We start from the raw sequence: 25,938 nt of genomic DNA on the forward strand, positions 1-25,938 counted from the left end.
GGACACACGGACAAAGAGAGAGGGGGAGCGGAGAAACAGACAGGGGGAGTGGAGAGAGGGGGGGGGAGCGGAGAAACAGACAGGGGGAGTGGAGGGAGCGGGAAATTGTACTCCCGGGCAACGCCGGGTTTCTCAGCTAGTTAGCTATATTTATAAAGTAGCTTTGTCAAGTTGTCCTTTCTCCTCCAAGCCCCAAGGCGGCGCATATTATTCTCGGTAGACAGCAGCCTGCTGTTTGAAGGCTCTATCCTTAGCTGCTAGCTGTCAGGAACCGTGTAATCAGGAACCGTGTAATCTTTCCCACTAACTTTGAGTGTCTGTCAGGGCACAGATCACCTGCCAGTCCCAAGTAGACTAAAAGCCTGCAACATGAGCTCAGGGCAAGAAGCAGTGGTGATTGTGTCTGCAGCCCGGACTCCCATAGGTAAGGACGGCAATATTATTCTGGAGGAAAAAAAAATCTAATATGAATGCAGGGGCTGCTTGATTTTAGTGTGATTTCGATAAGTCTTTCTTATTTGCGGCTGGAGAAAGCAGTGTTTTCTAGCTGTGGGAGATATATATCTCGAATGTGTAATGATCTTTGTTTGTAATGCAGTTACAGACTGTGTTCGATATGAACATTTGTCGCAAAAATCTGTTATTATCCTGGTTTAGAAGAATTACAAAAATACTAACTCCCCCATCCGCCCCTATATCAATACAAATCCTAACTAGTAATGTTATTTTAGTTTCCAGTAACATCAAATTATCCAAGTGGTGAATCAATACATTTTGTAAACCGTGCTAGTCCAGCGATTGTAAAGAATAGAAAGTGTGTGCAGTAAATTCAACTAAGCCTTTTTCTACGAATCTTGTATAAATATCGAAGTAGTTATTCTTATTTTGTAAAGTGCAAGCATATTTAGCACCACAGTTCAGGGGGGTGGATTGACCACTGCCAAAAATAAAATAAAAAATACACGAAGTATCACATATATATATATATATATACACACACACACACACACACACACACACACACACACACACACACACACTATGCTTAAGAAGATTACAGCATTAACATACAAATGGAATCAGTATGCTTAAAAATACTACATTTAATTAAGCATCTTGGTGATTTGTCCCCCTCTGTATTGTGCAATTCACCTCCTACGTGCGGTCATACTATAGGTATACACACACATTATCTCTGCTGGATCTGATTATTTCTTTAGCAGCTCCATGTGTTTAGGGGAGTAGCAGTGACTGCCCACAGCCGTCCCTCGTCACCTCTTCCTCTGATTGGTTGCCCATGGTAGAACCATATCAGGGGACTGCCACCTGATTCGATGGTTATGTGCTTTACCCAAAGCTCTGATTGCCTGCAGAGGGTAGAACCATTTCCTGGGTCTGTTCTCAGTGGTTGGATTTGCATTGTGTGTCGTGTATGAATGAAGGAGGTGGGGTTGATTTTAGTGTACAACATGTTCACATTTTTATTGCAGTGTCCTCACACAACTTTGTTTGCAGTGCCTTTTAGAATGCCAGGTTAATGTTCAAAGAGTGGATTTTTTTAAATTTGATTTTGACTACTGGATAAAACACAGATCCCCCTAGTCTGCTAGATAAACGCCACACAAACAATAGAGTATTAATACTTGGTCGCACTATGCTGTGCTGCTAAAAATTATTTTGGAAAGGGTGCTGCAAGAAGCAGAGATTCTCTCTACAAAGTCTCTATACAAAGTGTACTAAAAATAAAGGCACACCGATTTTTACACTCCCACTCTGACTACAACTTTTTCCTGGAGGAGTTTACAAATAGTCTTTCAGTCACCATTTTACTTTTAAGGAGACATTGCAAAAAGATCCAACATTTCAGGCCATAAACTGCCTTTTTTTCAGCTACCTGAGGGAAGTTTGAAGTATGCCAACTCCTTGATTTTAAACTTTCTAGGTTTACTCTGAAAAGTTAAGACACAATGTAAATACCGGCGTCTGTAAAACCCCTTTTCAATGCCTAAGTCTGGGGCCATGGTACCACAGACCGTGCGGAGGCGTCCGCATGCTGAGCGATCAGATTGCCTTAAGGCAGTGATCGTGTCCATGCTGCGTGCGTGCGTTTACAAGAAATCAGTTTAAACTGATTTCTTGGCGCGACAGGTCGGTCACATGAGCAGTTCGCCCAATGAGGGCAAACCTTCTCCGTGACTCTCCTAGGCACGCCGCCCACGGCCTGTCTTCCATGGCCAGGTAAGCGCCCGCTCACTGACCAGCCTCCGCACGAAGGCACCATGACCCCAGCCTAAGGCTGCGTTCAAGGTGGTGCTGAGCTGGCGCGGGCGCTCACGCTCACCACGATGAGTCACATTGCGACAATGAGGCTGAGACCCCGCTGGTGCTGAGCAGGCGGCGCTTGCGGCGGTTACTTATATAGCTACCCGCAATGCCCCTCCCGCACGTACAAGCAGGACACCAGGCGCTCATGCTTGGAGCACTCTCCAAGCATGAACGCGCTCAGCGCCAGCGGGGACTTTAGCCTTATAAGAGAAGCCACACAATTTCTCTCACTACAATGCAGAGCTCTAGCATCTGTATTTGTGAAAACAATATCACATCAGAAGGTGGTTTTGTAGCTCATGTGCATCTGTTTTTGTGAAGAATTTTCATTTTGAATCTTTAAATGTTCTTGATTTTTCCAAACTGGTTATGAAAAATAATATATCTTTCAATTAGTTATATTATCTGCTGTGTGTAAAATAATAAAGATGAATTGAAGCAGTAAATATGAGCCTAAGAACCTTAACCATGATGCTTTATCTCCCTCATTCTGGAATAACTTAAATTGTGCATAAGTAGGTTTTGACAGCATTCCAAATTATTTATTCTTGTCCTAGGCTCATTCAATGGAGCTCTGTCTAGCTTACCTGCTCATGTCTTGGGCTCTGCTGTGATCACAGAAGTTTTGAAGAGAGCCAACATTCAACCAAAGGAAATCTCTGAAGTGATATTTGGACATGTTCTGACTGCAGGTACTTTTTCTCAGGAATTAGGTGAAGGGGTTGCTTGAAGGTAACAGGTTTATTATTAATATATAACACTTTTTATATGGTTCTATTTTAGTTAGTACATTTTACGCAGAAAGAAGTTAAATATGCTTGTTATACCGTGTGTGTGTGTGTGTGTGTGTGTGTGTGTGTGTGTGTGTGTGTGTGTGTGTATATATTTTTTTATATATATGTCTATATGTCTATATGTATGTATATCACACTGAGACCCATTAAGGTCGAAACAGCTGTCTGTGGATAGGTTTACTGGCAATGCATCTTAACCCAGGCTGTGCTCAAAAGTATCCATTTTGGATACTTACCTGTGAGTGGTGCCTCTTTATTTGCTGTTCTGCTGAATGGTGAAGTATACTCTACATTTTTTTATAGGACTAGCACCTTGCCCTTCGGATTTTTTGAGTTGTATCTATCTACTGTATGCTGTGTGTGTGTATATGTATGTAGAGGTATCGGTACCGTATTAACCGAGCTTTAATAATCTTCATTTTTTATTTATGTGTGTGTGTGTTTGTCTATCCTATCCTATCCTATCTATCTGTATGTATTTGTTGATATATTTATTGTGAGTGTCCCTATTTCACATTACAGGCAGTTCTCGGTTATCCGACACAATGCGTTACTCAAAATGGCGTTGGATAGCGAAACGTTGTAAAGCGAAACACATTTTCTCATAGGAACACTGTTTAAATGAAAGGTTCCGTTCCTGAAGGCATTTTTAATGCTAAAATACACTAAATATTTTACGCAGACAATAAGATATGCAGCACACAAATTATATAGTGCATATACTGTATTATATATATATATATATATATATATATATATATATATATATATATATATATATATATATATATATAAACATAACGTTGGATAAGCCGTTTTGGCGTTGTAAAATGAACATAGGTATGCATTGCATAGCGTTGGATAAGCCATTCGTTGTAAAACGAGGACTGCCTGTATTAGCTTTGGACATAGAGAGGAATTTGTCAGATTATTTAAGAATCTATTAAAATGTCTTCCTACTTTTTACCTGTTCTCCTCCATATTCCAGGTGCAGGTCAGAACCCGGTTCGTCAGGCCAGTGTAAGCGCTGGTATTCCCTACTCCATTCCAGCTTGGAGCTGCCAGATGATATGTGGATCTGGCCTAAAGGCTGTGAGCCTGGGAGCTCAGTCTATAATGACTGGAGAATCTGATGTTGTGGTGGCAGGCGGCATGGAGAGCATGAGTCAGGTGAGGAGAGTGTGTGGTATTTGCATGTTCTTGAACTCGGCCTCATCTTACCATTTGTAAATGTACCATATAATTCCACGATATAATATAACCAGAGCAAGACCTGCATATAAAGACACCAATGGCAGAATTAATTCGTGGTTGCATTGCCTGGGGCCCAGATCATGACATTTGAAAGTTCTGTGAGATATCCTAGCTTTCGCACTCTTTTGCATTGAATTTGCAGATATTGGATAAGTAGAAGTGTTTTCAATTTTACAGATTTGACTTGCAGTCTGTAAGTAAGTTTTGTATTGACTGACGGTTTTGTTTATTAATGAATACCTGGCGACTGCCCGAAAGGTCTCATGATCCTTGCAGTCTGTTAGTGGCAAAGACCAATAGAAATACATTGGGCAAGGCAGAAATGTGAGGTGGGGGTACAGATGATGTTAAATACATCTATATGTTCCTAGAGGCACCAGCAATGTGTTATATAATTATACAACAATAATGGCAAAGGGGTTAAGTAATGCTTTAATCTTTAGAAGGTCATTAAAGGGTCAGTGCCTCTTAAGAAGGAAGTGATCAAAGGGCAGTAGCATGTTTAATACATTAAATGTGGTTGATTGAGGCCTTTAAAAAATGGTTGTGTTTTTTAAAATAACCTGTCCCTGGTAAACAAAAGCTTTGAGTTTTATCTAATGATTTTGGTGATGAGAATGTTAGTCTTCAAAGCTAGAGGTTTAGTTGTTTTGTGCATTGTATATAAAGTAATTATGGAGCTATCATTTGTCAAACAGATAAACGTAAGTAGCGGTTATGCTTCAGTTAAGTGGTGCAAAGAAAAAAGGAAAATATTAATTGCAACAGCATGCAAATATGTTACTTTGGTGACTAAATCATTCTAAGAGAGCGATTAACTTGATAAGTTCTTTACATTTATTTTTGATCTGCTATGCGATTGCACCTTCAATTTTAATTCAGATCATTTGAGAGTGCAGAGATACAATGTATGTATCTTAACATACATTAAGGTGTGTGTACGTGTACACACACACACACACACACACACACATTTCAAGGCCGCAACCACGTCAAGGTAAACCCATCCCGGCATGTTCTGCACTGCCAGTGTTATACTGTGTCCTTCGTATCTCCTCCATTGCATAGAGAAAAGAGAGGTCACCTTCCCTGTAGCACTCCAACTGGCACAATTAAATATATTGTGTGTCTGGGTTTTGAGCTTGCTAAGATTGTGTATTTCTAATAATATATTGAGGTAACACACGTTTCTACTCCAGCTTTCTCCCCTCCCCCCTCCAAAAAAAAAAGTAACATTCGGTGAAGTCTGTGGTTAAATTACTTGTACCATTTTGAGGTGACTTAACTCTGGATTCCGTGTTTTGCTTTAGCCTTAAGTCATCAGCAACTTTTTTTTTCTTCTGGATATTGGCATTGATAAAACAGCATCCATATGCTAGAAGCAAGGCCAGCAAGATGGCGGTGCCTGTGTACCAAGCCCCACGGTTACAGAGGCCCTGCGCTCTCCCCCACGACAATTAAATTAATTACGCAATGGGGAGAGCGTGGTCCTCTGTAACTTTCTTACCTTCTTCGGTGGCATCTGCTCCCAGAATCTCCCCGTGCGTGGTCTCGTCCTTATAGCTCTGCGACGTCAAATGGCGATTTTTTGCCATGACAATGGGCGTGTGTGTGTGAAAATATATTTGTATTTTCTTTTTCTATCCTTCATTACATATTTATATTCTTTTCCTTACTAACAAAGATGGAAGCCCTTCTGCTGTTCATTTGATGTTCTTTGCTTCCGATTTATTGAATTGACGTCCGACATTTAAATACACATAGTATAAAAAGCTGATTTACATTATTAGTCTGTGTGATCTTGGGGTGAAGTTACAGGCCTGTGAAGTTAGAGTCTCAGTGTTCATTTCTTCTGTCCTACTCTTTACTGCCGTATGTCTCTGGCACCAAACTAGATGGTGAGAGCTTTGCAATAATGCTCCTTCCTCTCCTTTTGTGGCTGCACCAGGACTAAAACATAGCTTCCCAAAGGCTGTTTTTTTTTTTTTTGTTTTTTTTTAAAGAAGTCCACAAAAATAAAGTTTTTACATACTTGCTTTTCCGTTTTTTGCAGGCTCCTCATTTAGTGCACATGCGAGCTGGGGTGAAAGCCGGGGACGTCTCCTTACAAGACAGTATAATTTGTGATGGTCTCACTGATGCATTTTACAAGTATCACATGGGAATAACTGGTAAGAATGTGTGATCCCTGATTTTCAGTCCATTCCTGTTATAACATATGCGCTGTATTTGGCCCGCCTCTTGTTTCTTCCCCACTTTTTACTTGCGTTTTCCCAGTACACTCACCCGGCCTGTTATTCGTCCCTGATTCCCCTTATCCTCTACTGTCTGGGCAAGCCTGACATCAATAATGGGGAAGCTACTTGAAGGTTTATTATGAGATAATATTCAGGAATACTCAATGGGAAAACAAAATTATTAGTAATAGTCGGCATTGATTTATGAAGGATAGATCATGCTAAACTAACCGTATTAGTTTCTTTGAGGAGGTAAGTAGGAATTTAGACCAGGATAATACCCCTCCTTACCTTGCGCGGCGTCATTTTGTGTGACATCACATGACCAAGGCAACCGTGACATCACATGACACCGCGTTGCCATGGTCATGTGTCCTGAAGTCAGTTGAATCCCGTAAGTAGAGGCCTCACGCGGTCCCCGGCATTTAATTTAATTTAAATGCCTTGGGAAGGGTGTGGGACCTCTGCAACCGCCTGCGTCCCCCCAAGTCTATTTGATGCAGTAGTTAAAGTGCCATCAAACAAAAGGAGTATTTTGCTTCATTGTAAGAGAAGAGCATGATCTTTTTATTAAAGTTGGCGAGAGAACATATTAGGCACCAGGCTTATTCTGTGTATGTTGATATACTTCTATAAATTACGTTTTATACTTAAATATATACTGCATCTATAGAAAATACAAAATAACCTCTATAAAGGTGCTGACCCCAAATAATTTTGGGAGGCTTTTTGATATCTTTGTAACCTGAATGAGTTACTGCCATTATTTTAACTCTTCCTTTTTCTGTATGAATAAATCTGTTTCCTGTATCGTGAAGGCATTGTCTGGTTTTATAAATGCATAACCCAAGAAAACGGAATTTGTCCACTTGATTAGCTCACCTTGGCCATACATGGGGTCGCACCTCAAAATGTATTTTTTTAGTAATATTTGTTATGGAGATAACCATTTGCTTACAAACTCGAGTCTCCCATGCTATTAAATGTGGATCAGTATGTTTAAGTGTATGTTTCCTTTACTTTCTATGTCATCTATTTTTCACTTTGATCCTGCTTTCGTCTCTCAATGGCATGGGACCTTAACTCAAACTTCCTGTAACATATTTTTAGTTATTACCCTCGCAGACCTCCGCTGTTTAATTAGCTATGTGTTTTATATTTCTCTTCAAGCTGAAAATGTGGCCAAACAGTGGAAGATCTCAAGAGGGGAACAGGACCAGCTTGCGGTTGAATCACAGAACAGGACGGAGAATTCACAAAAAGCCGGGTATTTTGACAAAGAGATTGTATCTGTCGCGGTGCCTTCCAGGAAAGGTATGTGGCTTTATGATATATGCACACTAAATGACCGATGCAAAGGCCTATTATTGGATAAGAGCTGCGACAGCCTCATTTGTGTGAATCCGGCTAATATATTATGTTGGCTGTGGTTTGTGTGTTGAGGTCAGATAAACATTAAAACCTTTTGGATATGTCAAATGGCGATAACCTTAAACAATACGGTTCATTAGACTGTATTTTACTTGTTGCAGTTTCAATCATCACCTTAATGTGACATGCTATGAAACCTGTATGATCCATGATTACAGTATATGTGTAAAGTGATGTTTGTTTCCGATTGGTGTATATACAGTAACATATCACATGACGCTATGGGGCAAATTAAAAAAGTGCTGGTATGGGTTCTCACACCCATTCCGATAACGCCTATTGACTTGAGTGGGAGTTAACGCCAGAACATGTGCAGTAACCCATAACAGCACTTGATAAATGTGTCCCTTGATGTGATTTCTTAATTTTTTTTTTTTTTAAGTGAAAATTTTAGCTGGCACAAATCTCTTTGATGGTGACGGAAGTAGAGTAACAGACGTGCTGTCGCTCGCACATGCATAGAAGCCATTATCACCTTCCCCCGCGCATGCGCAGATGCCGCTAACATTTCTCCCTCCACATGCGCAGAGGCTGTTTTTGTCCGGTGCACATGCGCAGTAGAATCAAACAACCTTCACGCATGCGCATACATGTCCAGCGTTAACACGGCTATAGAGGGGACCGCACCAGCAGCGCATGCGCAGACTCCACAGTAAATTCACGAACGTGCATACATGTCCAGCATCAGATACTCGGCCGTAGCAGCAGCCGCATGGCATAGGAGCAGCAACCCTGGGGGGGACACACGTACACACACACACACATGTACACACGTTGGTATAAATATAAAAGTGCAAATAGCTAAAACAGGGTGACACCCACCCACCCAGATGCCCACTCGCCTTCCACCCCAGCCACACACCCACCTGTCCACCACAGCCAGCTTATGATGTTCGAATCATTACCTATTGTCAGCCCTAATAGCAATTTCTAAAAGGTACACCACAACAAAATAATTAATGTATTATATGAAGAAATGCTGAATACAGGTTGAGCAAACTGCCACTGTTAAATGGATATTTGTGTAACAAATGTACTATTCATAGTTGGTCATTTAAAGTTAATGACGTGTAGGGGATGTTTTAGCTATATTTATGGAGTGTGAGCCCTGCCTGCAGAGGGTTTATTTACTCAATGCTAAGACAATGTTAGTTCTGGATTCTGGATTGCAGTATTCACAAAAGAAGATGCTTCAATTAATTTATAGGTGAAAAGTGAAGAAAAATGTTACTTTTCCCATATTTGTGCAGGTCCAGTGGAGGTGAAAACCGATGAGTTTCCTCGACATGGAAGCGACTTGGCAGCAATGGCAAAACTAAAGCCTTATTTTCTGAAGGACGGGAACGGTACAGTAACTCCAGCTAATGCTTCAGGTCAGTGAATTCTACACTAATATGAACTAGAAATAGTACAAAAAGGACACATTTTTGTTCCTTTTCAGTCAGACACTTTTAGGTGCTTTGTTGGAATTGGGGAGTTTCAAAGATTAATTGCTTAATGGCAAAACATATTGATTTTTCTTAATTTACTTAAGCATGACACCAAATAGCATTTTCTGTACTTTTCTGCATAAGGTTTCACAACAGCTAATTACAAAATCTTTTCTGCTCACTTTGCAGTTTTTTTTTTTAACATTTGCATTTTGGTTTAATATAAAATAAGCAAATCTGTGCTAATAAAGAATAAACAAATAAGTCTAATTAACTTCCTTGGATATATTCAATGAACCTTAAATTGGACTTCAAATCTGCTGAATTAATGAGTCAGATACTTTCTATTTGACAAATTATGGCATCAAAATTACTGTACAAAAAAAATTAGGCAAAAGTGATTCAATATTAGGTAATTGTAAATATTAAAAGATTTAAACAATTTAAAATACTTATTTGACTAGTCACTTACCTGTACTAAACATGTCACTGTCCTTAGTTTACTTTGGTTTTAGGAGCGACTGCCTATTGAACAGAACTTTCTAGCGGGTTACACATTTCTAATTGTAACCATTTTGCAGTGTCAATTGCAAGGCTATGGAATCATATTACTTTAAGCAGTATCTTAACAACTTTTAACCAACCATTTCATGAACACCCTACTGAAAATATTTTCTTTTACATTGGTCCATAAACATCAAAAGCCTTTCACTTTGCCCATCTCTTCACACGTTGTGTTGGTACATTTGTTAGGTATCAATGATGGAGCAGCAGCTGTAATTCTTATGAAGACATCTGAAGCGCACCGCAGAGGTCTTTCTCCGATGGCACACATTGTCTCTTGGGCTCAAGCCGGTTTGGATCCTTCTATTATGGGAGTTGGACCTATCCCAGCCATTAAAAAAGCAGTAAGTGTTCAAATTGCCTAATATCAGATCAGACTGCTGGCTGTGACTAAATATGAATGACAGGGCACAGAAATAAAAGTTTCTGGGGTAGCTTGATATAGGTTGGAGACCTTGGTCTGTGGTTCTATCCAGTCAGTGAGTAGTGTACTTTATTTGGTGGAAATGTGATGACAAAGCAGCAGTTTAAACAGCATTTGCACGAGGGGGTCCTCCAGAATTGTAGTAGTGTTAGCTTTGGGGATCTACTGGTTCCCAGTGTAACTACCTGCATTCTCCTCCCCTTGTGGGAGTCCAATATGACCACCAAATTTCCTGGCACACCAATAGAAGTCTAGCAGGTACGTATCTCTGGAAATAAGGGATGCCAAGAGCTGAAAATAACTGTTCAACTCAGACAACATGGATGCAGTTTGTTTTTTTAGCAGGATCGCTGCTTGAAACTTGACCTGTGATAATTTTTCCTTTTAAAAGCAACATATCTGCCTAGATTTTCTTTTTACAACCTAGGTGGAAAGGAGGAGGAAGGGGGGTGGGGGTCACCGGAGCTGAATAGTTATTTTCAGCTGTGGTGTCCCTTTGCTTTCTGAGATACCCATCTGTGAAGGGACTATCAGTAAGCAGCCCTGGCTGGGCAAAATATGGCAGGGAAAAAAGAGTGTCCAGCATGCAGGCCTGCGTGACATGGTATCTAATGCAGATTTAAAGGTCCCAGCATCACCTTTTAGAGGTATGCATCTCAGAAGCGGACAGTCAGAGCAGTAATTACTGTAGTTCAGCTGTGGAGACACCCCTGTCCCTGCTTCCACACATCAGGAGGGGAAATGCTTCAAGGAATTTTTGGCTAGTAGCTGTTTAACATGGAACATTACACTATCAAGCTTTCATTTTTCTATTTATTTAGACTTGACTATTGCAAGAAAACAGACGAGTACATTTTTCATAGCTATTTACAGAAAACATGTTTAAGGGCACATCAGACATACTGTATTAGGACTATTTCAAAATGGGTTCATTTATTAACCATTACAAAATACTTTCCTGAAGGTTGAAAAGGCAGGATGGAGCCTTGATGATATTGATTTATTTGAAATAAATGAAGCTTTTGCAGCTCAAGCATTAGCAGTGGTTAAAGAATTGGGACTGAACCCTGAAAAGGTAGGTTGTTTTGTTTAATAGCATCTAGGGATTAATAAACAAAATTCTTAGTTATTTGTTTAAATCGAAAGAAACACAGATGGGTGAGGTGGGTGAAACAATCAAGTCTGTCTTTTTCTTTTAAAGCGGTGCCCACCCACGTTTGTTTGAAGTTTGTCAATACTGTCACTGTTTATCAACTTTTTAAACATCCAACATGAGCCCAAACCCTAAATGAATGTTGCCAAGTCACTCATTTACACCAGAATTCACAAAGCACTAATGCGGGTATTGTACTGTGATCCTGCATTACCAGCCATCAACTTTAATGCCAGATTGGGGTCAATTCTTTGGCACCGAAAGAAAGTAATGGTCTTGATTCTTAAAATAAATAAAATAAAAAAAACACTTTAGTTGCAAGAAGCTCTGTACTGTGCATAAAAACAGCTTTTCTACCTGGTAGATTGGAAAGTGAGAAATGGGAAGAGTTGCCATGTGCACACTACTGCAGTCCTTGGGCTTTTTTTAAAATAAAATACCAGGGGGAAGGTTAGTAATTTGTTTCATAGCAGTTAAAAAAAAAAAAAAAAAAGTTAGGATTGGTACCTTTCATGATGTTTGGCACAGAAAATCTGAACCTTTGATGCTATGTTGCTCTTTAAACATCATACAGTTGTTTAATCATTAGATTTTCAAATCTATATGTAACTTTGTTAAACCGTTTCACAGGTCAACAGTCAAGGCGGGGCTATAGCACTTGGTCACCCTCTTGGAATGTCTGGTTGTCGGATTCTGGTTACCCTTCTCTATGCACTGGAAAGAACTGGAGGCAAGAGGGGTGTAGCTGCACTTTGTATAGGTGGAGGCATGGGAATAGCCATGTGCATCGAAAGAATGCAATAGGATATTGTTTAACAGCAGTAAGTCACCTGCAGCACGGTTGGTTGAATGCATACTATCAAAATAGTAAGCAGTCACGTATTAAGTTAATTAAAAAAAAAAAAGTCCTTGACACTTGAAAGCAACTACGGGTTGCATTGGAACAGACACCTGAAGGACAACTAGTTTTACATTCCTTAAGATTCTGCATTACTTTTATACTGTTCTGACACTTATTACTAGTTATCTTAATTTGGATGCAGCCATTAACATTGATAGACTGAGCTTTAAAATTAAGAAAAAGTAGTGAGTGCTTTATTTGAAAATGTATATATGTTGCTGAAAGAAAATAAAAGCCGGCATATCAGTTGACCATTTGCATTTATTTATGTGTTCATAGTAGCATAGGTACAAGACCAAACAAGTGCAAGAAGGAAAAGTTATTCTGGTTATAAATTACAGTAATACAAAATAATATAACAGGCATTTAGCCATCAATTGATCCAGACTGAACGGCTTCATGGTACTTCCCCTTCTCATCTTTACTCTCAGGGTGCAGTTTAATTAGGTCGTCAATTCGCAGAATAGTAATTGCAGCTTCTGTTGCAAACTTCAGACTCTTGGTTTTCACCACAGTTGGCTCAAAAACACCAGCTTGTCTGCTATCTCTTGGTTTTCCATTAAGTAAATCTAGACCAATCCTGTTGAAATGCCAAAAGTTAATACGCGATAAACGGTTTCCATCACTAAATAGGAGCATATGCTCTTCTGTGCCACAGCAGGAAGTGGTGTAGCAAACTCTAGCATTAAATTAATAACAAGTATATTTCAATCATATACTGTATGGTCATTAAGACATTTCACTTTCCATGACAAATACCACCTTGAACGAGCTTTGTAAAACACTGTTGAAAGAGGGCACTTGTGTAATACAGATGCCATCACTTCCAGACAGCTATTTATATAAAATCACCAGCTGTTTGTTTACAAAAGCCTTTACAGTTCATGGGAGCTACTTTTAAAAAAGTGCTTAAATTAGATCCAATAATGGCTTTTTAAATTTATGGTCACTTGTAACATGTGCCACAATGTATTAAGGTATCCCAATTATTATTTTTTTTAGATCTGTTGGGTTTCTTATAGTCAGTCACTTACTTTCTATGTGCATTTGAAGTTCGCAATGTCCAAATACACTGATCCTACCACCACTTTAGTTGACATGTAATAGCGATGTTGCAAAGCTGTTGGACTCTTACCATTTAAGATTCTTGCGCTCTGGGTTGACCTGAGCTTCGTTATGGAAAGCTCGCAGCTTCGCAACAAGGTCTGTGGAATCTTGTGCAGCGTTCACTGCAAGAGTTTTTGGAATGACCAGGAGTGCTCTTGCAAATTCTGCAATTGCCAACTGTTCCCGTGAACCCTAAGGTGGCAAATCAAAAGAAAACGATTAGTCTACTTTTCCTGCAGAAATCTACATGTATAAAATTTGCAAACACAAAAACTCAATTCCTGAACTGCTAAGGATTAGACTAACATAATTGTTCCTAGAAAGGAGCATAGAAAGTTTGACTATTGTTACATTTTACTTCTAGGAGTGAAACATGGAAAGACTTCACAACCGTAGCCTATGTTGAAATTAAAAACATATAAAGCTGCAGTGAGATTCTCAACAATTGTTAAATTGTAAACTTGGTTATACACAATATAAGTGTTACAAAAGATTTAAAATGTAATTGTATTTTTTACTGCCAAGGTATTTTATTCAGTACAGGCAATATAAATTTCAAGTGCTCTATATGCTGGTGTTATAGGTACTGCAAATTGTGTTAAAAAAAATAAATGAAGGTGGTTAAGTAAATATAGGCCTCCACTTAAGGGGCATTGCAATACTTTAGTGAGTTTGAGAACACATTGTTTAACTACTTACACATACCAGTGGCTAAAAAAAAAATAAGCTACATCTTACCATGCTGGTCGCATAATTCTCAAGGTAGATTGAAAGTGCAGCCTCCACAGCACCACCTCCAGGTACCACAGACTTGGACTCTAGCACCCTCTTCACGACACACAGCGCATCATGGACAGAGCGCTCCATTTCATCACACATGAAGTCATTAGCTCCACGGAGAATGATTGATGCACATGTTCGAGCCTTAGTACTGTGGGGCAGAGGGAGTTAATTTACCAGCATTATATTCTTTAACTCAGATTAGAATCTAGAAGCATGAAGTACAACCTCTTCATTGATTGTGAGCTACTATTTACTTACAAGAAGATTATGGTTCACCATCTACCAACATGCAAGAATACTTAAACTTATGTACAAATGAGAGATTTTGACAATCTCCCTAGGTCAATTCTACAAAGAGTTAAAAGGTTACCAACCAAAATATTTACACTGAAAATGGTTCTGTAGTCCCTGAAATCTGGGTCAAACACCAAAAACAAGTTTCACTTGCGTTTCAGAGACCACTCAATACTTTATCCCACGCGTATAACTGCACACGACACAGACCTGCATGGCAGCAAATAATGGGAATGATTCTCAAGCCAATTTTCATTAGCATTACTGTAGCCACTCACTTTTTGACAAGGATGAGCTCATCATCACATAGTCTTTCCTGCACCACTTCTTCTGCTTGCCCTACCATGGATGCTTCAAAGCTTTCTTCCCCCTCCAGGTTTGCAAGTGTTGAACAAACAGTAGCTGTTGAAACAAAAACGTAGAGCAATCACAAACACACACACTTGAGAAAAACCGAATTTAGAAAGATATTCCCAAGATGGCATTACAATAAAGTGATTTTCAAAACATGTTCCCCATAGCAAACTCCAAGTAAAGCCTTCAAGACTTGGACATGCTGTGCACTACTTCATACAATAGATAGTCTGCATCTGCAGACACGTTTCCCCTAGTATTAACAAGAAAGGAGAGGACGCACTGATGGTATACTCTTCATGTTACATACTTATCAGTGGATTTTTTTAACAACAGTATATTCCATGTTAAACATTAAACTACCTTGAGAAAGGGCATGTAAATAAATGAAGTATTTACCTCCAGTTGCTTTAGCAATGCGTTTCAGGTCCTTCTTCAGTACTCTTCGCACTGCCATTGCTCCCACATCCACAAAATACTTAAGACACATGTCATCAATTCCACCAGTAGTAAGTATTACATTAGCCCCAGTGGCCAGAATCTTCTGAATCCTCTCCTTGGTAATATCAGACTCCCTATAATAAAACAAGTAGTGTTACTATGCAGAAAAACAAAAAAAACACATATGGATAAATCACTGTGATGATAATCCAGTCACTGCTGGTGGACTCGCCAACATATTACTTGATGGCTTAGTATTGGTGAAGCTTGCAAAACGATGCATTGCACACACCAACACTGTTGGACAGTTAATGTTCAGTCCCTGCTAAGAATGAAACAACGAATGCCATTTCATTCAGAGAAGCAAAGAGACGCATAATGCTTTATCCCACGCGTATAACTGCTCATACCACTACAGTGTATGGCAGCAAATAAAATGGGATCCCGAACTGGCTGCTCAGAAACCAGAAGACCAAAACATTGTGTACATACTGTACGACTGCTACTGTTGTGGTTTGGTGATATTGGTTTAATTTTTCAAGGTGAAATGTTAAAAACCAAATTATACATCATTAACCAAATTAGTGTTTACCATTACTTTTAAACATTTATTTTTCAACTACAATATATTCTATTCAGTTACCTAAATACAAGATCAGAACTATATCCCTATTCATATCTTGCCTATTATAACCTGTTTGAGCCATTTAAAAATAATCTATAGGCACTCAAAACAATCACCCCAAGGCTAGTTAATAATCAGAAGTTAATTGGCTTTTGTACTAAACTAGAATGATATGCAAATTATATCTCCACGCCTTTTAATATAAAGTAAATCCTGTATACAAAACCTGACTAGCAGCAATAACTGTTCAAAGCAACGATTATGTGAGCCATTTGTACCGTTGTCTGATCTGGTCCAATTTCTCTGGGTCAGAAATAATCACTTGGACACCAAGCTTCATTTTAGTTTTCTGCAGACTGAAGTCAAGGCAGGCGATCTTTGCATTCACAATCCTTTTAGTCATTCCTGAAGGCAGAATAATTTGCGTTTCACAGGATTGGTTAAAATTGCATACACAGACATTTAAAAGTGGACACTGAACTTGGGTGTAAAATTGACTGTATTTGCTCTTTTAGTTATGTTCCTAGTTTGTTTTTCTTCACAATCGTCAAAACCGAAATGACTTCAATTTGTGGCTGGCTTGGCTAAGGATACTCAACGTATCCAAAACAATTCTATTATCAATCCAAATCTTAAAGAATGATTTGTCTCTGAAGTGTGAGTACTATGGAAAGGTGGGAAGTAAACATTTTACATGGGTGTAATTATTAACCTGTAATTTTATTGTAACAAGACAAAGATTTATGTATAAAGTTACTTGAAGTACCTACTAGTATTTGGGTGAAACACCCCAAATGGCATCAATATTACCAACATTTCTGCCAGAGATAAAACATTCAACTGTTCAAGACTTGAACATGCACTGCAAAATAGGACTTACCTTGTGAGCCCACACAACAGTTAAGTGCATAACCATTGACCAGGATACTCTCTTTCTGGCTTCGGCCATGTGCTTTCAGCACATTAACAGAATTGATTGGGTACCGGGCCTGACCCCTGGGGTCCGTGAACTTGACAGCAAGTGCAGCATCAACAACCATACTTCCAAAGAAGTCACTGTCACTGAACAAGGAATCAAGGCTTAACTTTCAGATAAATGTAATACATGCTTGGTGAAAGTACAGCTGAACCCTGTTATAACGCAGTGCTCGGGGTCCACGTGATGAGACTGCATTATAACCGGGACCGCGACATGGCCGCCACGCGAGGACTTACATGGTATCTGCAGCTCTCTCCTTTCCCTGCTTCAAGGTTTTTTTTTTACATTTTTTATTATAACACTCAGTGCTTTATTGCGACACATACACCTCACCCCTACACTAATAATTAATTATAATTAATAATCAATGACATCACATCAATCCTATGGTGTAGCAGCTAGAGAATTGCTACCAGTGTATGAAGGGTCATAGGGTCGATTCCTGCATGGTAAAATTATTGGTGATGGGGGGAGATGGGTGTGTATGTCCGTTAGCAATAAAGCATTGGTTTAAAAAAAAAAAAAAAAATACCTTGGTGTTTTTAAGTCAAGAGCCACACTCAGACCACGTTATAAGCGGATCGCACTATAAACGGGGTTGAGCTGTACATATAGAACATAGGTTTGTTTGAAGTCTTTGGTTATGATACAGGGGTGGGCAAAAGATCTACAATACTTGGGAGCCAGCGTCATTACGTGCGTGTGGGAGGTGTTCCGGCTACCCCATCCCACGCGTTGTCTGTCAATATCTGTGAGATTCAGATACTAGCACACATTGGCTATCAACTCTGAATAGCCCCACCTGCCTCCTGCTCGCCTCACTAAGGCTTTGACTATACCAGATGCCGCTGGGTGACAGCGCGATCCGGTGACGTCATCCTCACGCTGCTGCCAAGCAGCATCTGAGCAAGCAGGACAGGGAGGCGTGGCCATGAGCAGTTTGCCCTCGTTGACTGAACCACTCACGTGATGCTGCCGCCACTTCAAGAAAACACACTTCCAAGTCTCTTCTCCAGTCTGCCGCCTTGCAGTTCGGCGCTGCGTGGCCATTGTGCGAGTTATGTTTACCTTCATTGTATTCCACCAATTTGTTTTTGAGCCGCACGCCGCCGGATTTTGGTATTATCACGGCCTACGCTACACAGCAGTGACTTGACCCGTCAATCAGGTCAGTCATCACTGCAGCACAGCACATGCGCAAGGATAGATTTTAGGCGATCAGGATTTTTCTGTCCCTTATGAATATTGAGACATTTTAAAAATATAGTACACTTATTTTCCTACAATATCTGTTTAACACAATCTCCATTAAAATGAGCCTCAAATCTTTTGAGGTGAAAGGATACACTCCAATGATTTTGGAAGACATTGATGTCTTAGCAGCATTCAGAAGACAGTCTTTCCCAAGTTCATCTGTGTTGATGGTGAGGTTCTCATTGATATATCGGACAGCTTCCCTGAAAAACAAGGGGGTGGGGGAAATGTTCTGTCTGTACATTAAACAGGAACATTTCGAGATCACCACCCGCTCGCTGTCCATAGCATTTTAAAAACAGACTCAGTTGTTAAAGCGGCAGTTCAAGAAATATCCTACATGTGGTTTTTTTTTCTAAATAAATAAGTTCTGCACTACGAGAAAAAACTTGTAGCATTTATATATTAAAAAAAAAAACTATTTTTAAAGACTTTTTGAATGTATTATAATGTAACAAGCATTTTGTTTCTATAGCAACCATTTACAAAGTCACATCCACTTCCTCTTCTGAAACAGACTCTTTTTGAGCCCTGTCTCCTCTAGCAGTGCACCAATTATATCTAGTGACTGCCTGGTCGCATGATCTTCCACACAGAACTTTGCATCTTGGGTACGCTTCTGCCGCACTGGATTTAGCGAACCCGGGCAGAATCTTTGCTGATCGATCACAGGAGAACAGATCGATCTGCAACTTAGCTAATCACTTGTCAGTGATTGAATTGATGCACATATTGAATGTTTTTTTTTTTTTAAATAAATAAACAGCAGCTTTAATAGAATGCTAATAAATACTGCCGAATCTTTGAAAAGAGCACAACGGAAAAACTAACTAGAAAGTACATTCAGATGCTTACCGTAGTTATTTTGAGATAAGTATAAGACCATTTCAATAAATATTTTTTTTTTTTTAAAGTGTCATTATTGCATGTTATGCAATGGTACGTAGTATTTGGAAAAGTTACAATTAAGTTTTATATTAAAAACTAAACTGTTCTTATTTTATCACACTGTTTCAGTAAGCGCCACATTTTTATATTTGTCGAGTCTTTTAAAAATGTATTTCATGTGTTACTTTACAGTAATAAACTCTTATTCTGTAGCACTCTAAATCTGTAGTCTGTTGAACCACAGATGTGTTATTGTATCCTGCAATGCTAACTTACTTGCAAGCAAGACGATAACCACCAATGATGGATGTTGGGTGAATTTTCTGCTTGACAAGCTCATCAGCATTCTTCAGCAGCTCTGCAGCTATAATAACCTGTGTACAGAAAGCTGGATTTTATTCATTCATAACAGAAATAATGTTAGCCAGGATCAAAACACATTTAAAAATGTACAGTCCTGTGATAAGTGCTACACAGTAATCCGCCCCAGGTTTATTGCTGTTTCTAACTTTTCACAAAGCTTTACCCAATGGAACTGGTGTTAAAGTACAGAACCTGCCTATGGCATAGACCAGGGGTGCGCAAACGTTCCCCACTGCCTGCTCCTCCCCCCCCCTTACCCTGTCTCCGTCATTTGACACCAGGTTGCCATGGCAACGCATCACCCTAGAAAAGGGAACTTGCAGAGGCTTCCCACGGTCCTCCGGCATTTAAATGCACGGGGGAAGAGCGCGGAGCCTCTAACCGCAGCACCCCCCTGGCATAGACAACACTATCCCTGCATCCAGACACTTCTGCTTTCTCTATAAAGCACACTGCTACTCAACCCTCCCTCCGTTGAACCCATTTAAAAAAAAAATGTATCTGCAAAAATGCCAGGGCTATTATTACAATACAGGACTAACTACTGTTTCTGTATTATTGCACATTTTTTATTAAGCGAGTAGACTATTTATAGGTATTAATTATATGTGTGCTGCAATTCTCCGTTAACACGGCTGAATATCGATTGTTGACAAGTAAACCAGAGGTCAATAGCCATAGAACTATGGGGCCTTCCCATAAAGTCTGTTGTAAACATATTTACTAAGATTAAACAATCACTAAAACATTTATTTTTGCAAGCTTCCACTACTTGACAGGAAGAAACCCACCACTGATGTTGTCCCATCTCCAACTTCATTATCCTGGAGTTCTGCCAGCTCACAGAGGACTTTAGCTGCAGGATGTTCTACTTCCAACAACTTCAAAATGGTTGCACCATCGTTTGTGATGGTCACATCCTAATGTACAGAAAAGTAAACAGTCATCACTGAGGGCTAGCTCATTCTGAGTGCAGTTTTCTAGGTATGAGCTGCTTAGCACAGACTTCTAAATAGCCTAAAAGGCGTATGCCAGAACACTTTTTTGCACCCCCAATTCTGCGTTAACGTTATCGACCAGAGAAATGTAGGCATAAATACTGCATTGTTAGCCCCTCTGGTAGCGATAAGGCGAACGGGAACAAGCATTTGTCCATTACGGTTTCATTTTGCTACCAGACAAGTGATGAACGTAAAATATTCAGACAAGCTAAATATTAAAAGAAAAATGTTTAAATTCTATTTTAACCAATTTGCAACCATAAATCCCACAAAGTTGTTAATAGATATAACTGCACGAGTACATAAAACTTACACCAATATCATCCACCAACATTTTATCCAGACCAACTGGACCGAGTGAGCTTTTCACAATATTGGCGATGGAAGCTGCAGCCATAACTGAAAAGGAGGAAATAGGTTAAGGAAATTCAAGCTACCAAACAACGTGCACAAATTAAGTTAACAAAAACGTTACCAAAAGCTGTTAAAGCAGCAATTCCACCATTGAGAAAATGACATAGGTAGATATATTTTTTTAAACAGAATTTGAACTGTTTTAGTTGTCAGTTTACTGAATTTCCAAAGATGTCACGCAGGAATCCAATAGGAAACTGCAACATTGTCTGCTACAGCTTTCTATTGGCCCACGTAAATTGGTGGCCACTTAGTATTTCCTTATTTCAAGATAAACCACTGGCAACCAAAATAGTACCTCGAGAACTAGGGGCCCCACGGGTTCAGCTGGAAGACAGTCCCTGGTTCAAATTCCGTAAAAATAAATACACGAATAGGAAGTGGGAATGCTTCTTTACACCCAATAGAACGGTATGGCTTGTAATGTGTGATCTTTTCACACTCGCCCTATAGGTTTCAAGACTGCGTACATACAAACTCAAGCGTTTCACCGACTGCTCTTAAAAGGTAATGTTCTGCCATTACATGTAGGAGAAGCAGAAATAAGCAATCTTCTCTTTCAGATAACAGCAGAGGTTGCTCTATCCCATTAGCATAGCCGCTTATTCTGGAGAGCGAAAAAACGGTACTAAAATGGGAAGGTCTAAATATTTATAACTATATTAATGTCAGTGAGAAACCAATTTAAATTTACATGAGAAATGTCATTAATCCGGAGAACTGCCGAATGGGTCAGGACTACTACCTTTAATGCCCCTTTCCCACGCTAAGAGTACTAGATAGCACTTGCAATTTCCAAATAAAAAGAAATGTAATGATATTAGTACTGTGCCTGTGTCACAATATTTAAGGAGGGAGACACAGGACCTTCTGTGAAACATCCACTAGTCCGGGACCATTTTGAATTTAGGACTAGAGATAAGCGACTTTGGATCCGCAGCAGATCAGCCGGCTCCTTTGGTCCGCGGATTAATCTCAATAAAGGGCGATTGGTGTTTTGCGGATTTTTTTATTATTATTGCCAATACACGCATTGGATCCCGCAATCCGTTGGCGGATTTGTAAAAATCCAGGGATTGGATTATAGAAACCCACCAATGGACTGAATCCTACAGTATTTTTTTTTTTATAAATCCACACGGATTGAAACCGACCAAATCAGTTTGTGGATTTTACTCTGCAAAATGTATTTTGGGGGTCAAATCTTCTAAACAGATTTGGGCTGATTCGCCCATCTCTATTGAGGATTACACAAAGGGATGTTTAACCTTTTTGGTTTAAGGAACCCTATAATTACATTGTAAAATTCTGAGGAACCCCAACCCTCTCTAAGGCTAAGGCTCCGCTCCCTCAGTCAGCGCGCCCGCACTGCAGACAGGCGGTGCGCTGACAGACACAGACCGCGATATGCAGTCTGTAGGGAGCCGGACGGGAGAGGGGCGGGATCTGATCGTGGTGCCACACACACACACACACACACTTTAACCTGCAGCTCCTTCCCTGCTCCCCGCCCAAGGCGCCTCCCATCTAGCTCCTTCCCTCCCCTCCTCCCCATTGGCTGACTTGTATGTACCATGTGACGCGTCGCCGCACGGGAACACAATTCTCTGGTATCCCCTGCTGGCTGACGCGTCACAGTACGTAGTCAGTTGGCAGTGAGGAGGGACTGGATCGTGAGGCTAAACAGCAATAGTGAGTTGCGTTCACGCGGCCGCCCGCGCCACCGGGCGCTGCGGGTCCCAGCCCTAATACTGTGTCTGAGATCAGACGCATTGTAAGGAACACCAATCATGTGACCTGAATATTAAAAGACAACACAATAAAACCCAGTTGAAACTATGAATGCTTTTCTGAAAGCAATCTATTAATTGCTCTATGATACAATTTCATTTTTCCCTACCTCCCCCATAATTATAACACAATTCCCTGCCCTATATGCAGTGTTTGGAGAAATAAATCAAATATACTGACAATCTCTGCATATGGGATTCTTTCTATAAATTCTTTTGACATTTCACTGCATGTGGAATTGTGAGATATATATATATATATAATAAAAATGTTACTTGTGAGCACATTCACATCAGACTTGCAAACCTGCTTTTCGCCATTATCACCTAGCATAGTGTTTCCACTGCAGCAAGGGACTCTGGGAAATGATTTGCAAATGAGCACAACTTTTGTCTCAAGCTCAATTACATGGAAAACCCTTAAGCCAATGCATGTTGCTTTAAACACAGCCTGGGCTGAGATGCAAACGTGAGCTTATTATACAACCTAGTCATTCCTTTCGCATTTACATCTGTTACATTATGCAGTAATTAAAGACTGATTGCAAGTGTTAAACACATATACACATATATATTTACACACACACACACACACAGCATAAACACTGTATTAAGTGGTATTTAAGGCAGCACGTTGCTGTATTGTTGTATACGGGTATATACTGCCTGCACGTTGCTGTATAAGGGTATATAAGGCCTACACGTTGCTGTATAAGGGTATATAATGTCTGCACGGTGCGTCCCTCCATTGCAGCTGCACATGATGACTAGGGCCAGTCAGGGGGAGCGAGGTCTCTGTATTTCCCGGTTACCGCCTTCCGCAGCAGGACATTACCGTTCTGGCTCCGGACTGCTTCCCCGGAGCTGCGCTCCCCGAACACCGCTAGAGGCCCGTCCATCTTTACCGGCGGATCGCAGACAGCACACAGCTAGGCCGCGTGCTCAGCAAAAACGGGGAAATGACAAACTGCCGCCCAGCCGCAAGGGGTGCCGGGAAACCACGCCCCCACGGGAGCGTCACCACCACTCCCACCTCAACCCCTCAAGCGCCGGAGAAGTGGCTGATGAGAGCCGCTCACAGCAAAGAGAATCTGGCAGGCAGCATTCCGGCGCCGAAGGGGTTGTACCTCTCCTACGTCACCGCACAGAGGCGTGGTTTAAAGTAGGGGCTGACCCTGCGTCCTGCCGCTGTGCGCCGCATAGAGAATGTTCTAGTACAGAGCGTCGGTGCGCGCGCAGCTGGGGTGTGTGTGCGCGCGAGATGGTCTCGTCTCGCGCACTGCACCCGTTTTGTCCGTTGGTGCGCACGCGGGTCTTTGTTGTAGAATCCAGTGTTGGCTATACAAGTAATGAATACATTCTGATATTTTAATGAATTTTATAGCATATTACATGCAGGAAACAAGAACACAAATAATAATAAATAATATGTATTAAGTGAAAGGCTGGGGCCATGGTGCCTTCACCCGTGCGGAGGCTGGGAAGTGACCTGCGTGAAACGGGTGCTTTCCCTGGCCATGGGTGGCGTGTCTGGGGGTGTTCTTAGGGTCGTCATGGAGCTGGTTCGCCCTCATTGGGTGAACCGCTCACGTGACCGGTCTGTTGCGCCAAGAAATCCGTTTCAACGGATTTCTTCAGCAACGCGTTTTCGCACACGCCCGCACACCGCATGGACGCCATCACTGCCTTAAGGCAATCTGATCGCTCAGCATGCAGACACCTCAACATGGTCTGCGGCACCATGGCCCCAGCCTTATTTGTCTGAATATGTTACATGTGCAGCGGTGTGGTACAGTCCTGTATTAGGCCGCGCCCAGGGTGATTGCACGATCAAAAACTATGTACCTGAATTGTAGTGCCCATGTGATGTCACGGACATGCCCTTGCCACGCCCCCCCCATGGCGTAACCCTGAAAGCCAGAAATCACCCGAACAACATGAGCGCCTGATGTCAAGGTGTTCTAGCATGAGCACGTGCGCATTCACCCTGGACATGGCCTTAGGCCGCGATTATAGTGGCAGTGACGGCGTGCGCATGAGAACGCTGGCGCGAACAACAGATCTATTCACCATAAGGCCACCCAAAGCGTGCGACCGTGCCCGCGATTCTCGAGAACCAAAACAATTTTGTGTTTGTCGCGCGACAGCCGGGTCTCGTGCACGGTTCAGCCAATGAGGGCGAACCACTCACGTTACGCCACGTTTACATTGATTTGATCACGCAGCTCACGGGCTCGGGAGCAGGATGGACGGAACCTTAGTGTAACACACACACATACCATATACAAATACACATTTATATTTAACATATACAAACACTCTAAATATACAACATATACATGCACATAATGCCTGAGACACATATATGCATTACAAATACAGCTCAACCCCGTTATAACGCGATCCGTTACAATGCAAATCCGCTTATAACGCGATGCATGCGTGGCTCCCAATTTTCGGAATTATGAATACTTTACAACACGATTATTGTTATCTTAAATACTTTATTGTACAATGCATACAATTGCACATTATTTCTAACGTGATGCGCTTATAATGCGATGTGATTCTTTGGACCCCGAGCACAGCGTTATAAGGTGGTTGAGCTGTACACACTTACCAACGCTCACAGAAACTCACCAACACAGACGCACACACACACACTTACCAACATAGACACACTTACCAACACACAGACATAGGCTTTGTCCAAGTACCGCCCCTCAATGGGGCTGGGCCCAGTATGTGCCTTCGCGTGCATTTGGCTGCCACGCTCTACTAACCGTTTTTCCAAAGACAGCAAAATTGTATTTAGAACTTGCGACGGAGGGGTGGCCACTGAGGGCGAACCAGCCACGTGAGGTAATGGCCATGCCCCGCCCTGTCGCAGTCTCCTGCATCTCAACGCAGATCGCGGTGAAGCGCTGTGTATGCGCCGCCACCACGCCGGGTGCGCTTGCTACAGTGCAGACTGGGACCGCGGCCATACACTTACAAACGAACAAACTTACCAACACAAACACACACATACACACACCAACACTCACACTTCACTTCCCAACAGATGCACACTTACCAACACAGACAAACACACACACACAGAACCGGGAAATCTAGAGAGGAGAAGAGTGG

General features: G+C 41.0%; 2 protein-coding genes and 1 non-coding gene across 3 annotated transcripts; 1 reads left to right on the forward strand and 2 right to left on the reverse strand.

Annotated features, from left to right (window-relative positions):
• Positions 1-147: 147 nt before the first annotated feature.
• Positions 148-12,764, forward strand: ACAT2 (acetyl-CoA acetyltransferase 2). Its single transcript, XM_075597098.1, has 9 exons — positions 148-424; positions 2,883-3,017; positions 4,108-4,289; positions 6,427-6,544; positions 7,781-7,924; positions 9,292-9,414; positions 10,225-10,379; positions 11,424-11,534; positions 12,243-12,764. The coding sequence occupies exons 1-9, from the start codon at positions 370-372 to the stop codon at positions 12,414-12,416; spliced, it is 1,197 nt and encodes a 398-aa protein (XP_075453213.1). The 5' UTR covers positions 148-369; the 3' UTR covers positions 12,417-12,764.
• TCP1 (t-complex 1) lies at positions 12,757-23,862 on the reverse strand. Its single transcript, XM_075597097.1, has 12 exons — positions 23,642-23,862; positions 20,916-21,001; positions 20,393-20,521; positions 19,515-19,612; positions 18,443-18,553; positions 16,998-17,179; positions 16,396-16,522; positions 15,451-15,626; positions 14,976-15,099; positions 14,359-14,551; positions 13,649-13,812; positions 12,757-13,093 (listed from the first exon to the last, which is right to left on the reverse strand). Exons 1-12 carry the CDS (start codon positions 23,703-23,705, stop codon positions 12,880-12,882), a joined length of 1,668 nt encoding a protein of 555 aa, XP_075453212.1. The 5' UTR covers positions 23,706-23,862; the 3' UTR covers positions 12,757-12,879.
• LOC142494106 (small nucleolar RNA SNORA29) lies at positions 21,521-21,657 on the reverse strand. The gene has a single exon (XR_012801341.1). It is a non-coding gene; the product is annotated as a small nucleolar RNA SNORA29 (small nucleolar RNA).
• Positions 23,863-25,938: the final 2,076 nt, after the last annotated feature.

This window comes from Ascaphus truei, chromosome 4, assembly GCF_040206685.1.
Source record: "Ascaphus truei isolate aAscTru1 chromosome 4, aAscTru1.hap1, whole genome shotgun sequence".
NCBI classification, from domain to species: domain Eukaryota; kingdom Metazoa; phylum Chordata; class Amphibia; order Anura; family Ascaphidae; genus Ascaphus; species Ascaphus truei.

Excerpts from the sequence above, each read along its gene's own strand:
- ACAT2 (XM_075597098.1), top strand. The coding sequence starts at position 370 with ATGAGCTCAGGGCAAGAAGCAGTGGTGATTGTGTCTGCAGCCCGGACT. Across the intron at positions 7,925-9,291 it reads CGCGGTGCCTTCCAGGAAAG|GTCCAGTGGAGGTGAAAACC; the intron begins GTATGTGGCTTT and ends ATATTTGTGCAG. Across the intron at positions 9,415-10,224 it reads AACTCCAGCTAATGCTTCAG|GTATCAATGATGGAGCAGCA; the intron begins GTCAGTGAATTC and ends TACATTTGTTAG.
- TCP1 (XM_075597097.1), bottom strand. The coding sequence starts at position 23,705 with ATGGACGGGCCTCTAGCGGTGTTCGGGGAGCGCAGCTCCGGGGAAGCA. Across the intron at positions 19,613-20,392 it reads GAGATGGGACAACATCAGTG|GTTATTATAGCTGCAGAGCT; the intron begins GTGGGTTTCTTC and ends TTCTGTACACAG. Across the intron at positions 16,523-16,997 it reads CTGTTGTGTGGGCTCACAAG|GAATGACTAAAAGGATTGTG; the intron begins GTAAGTCCTATT and ends TTCTGCCTTCAG.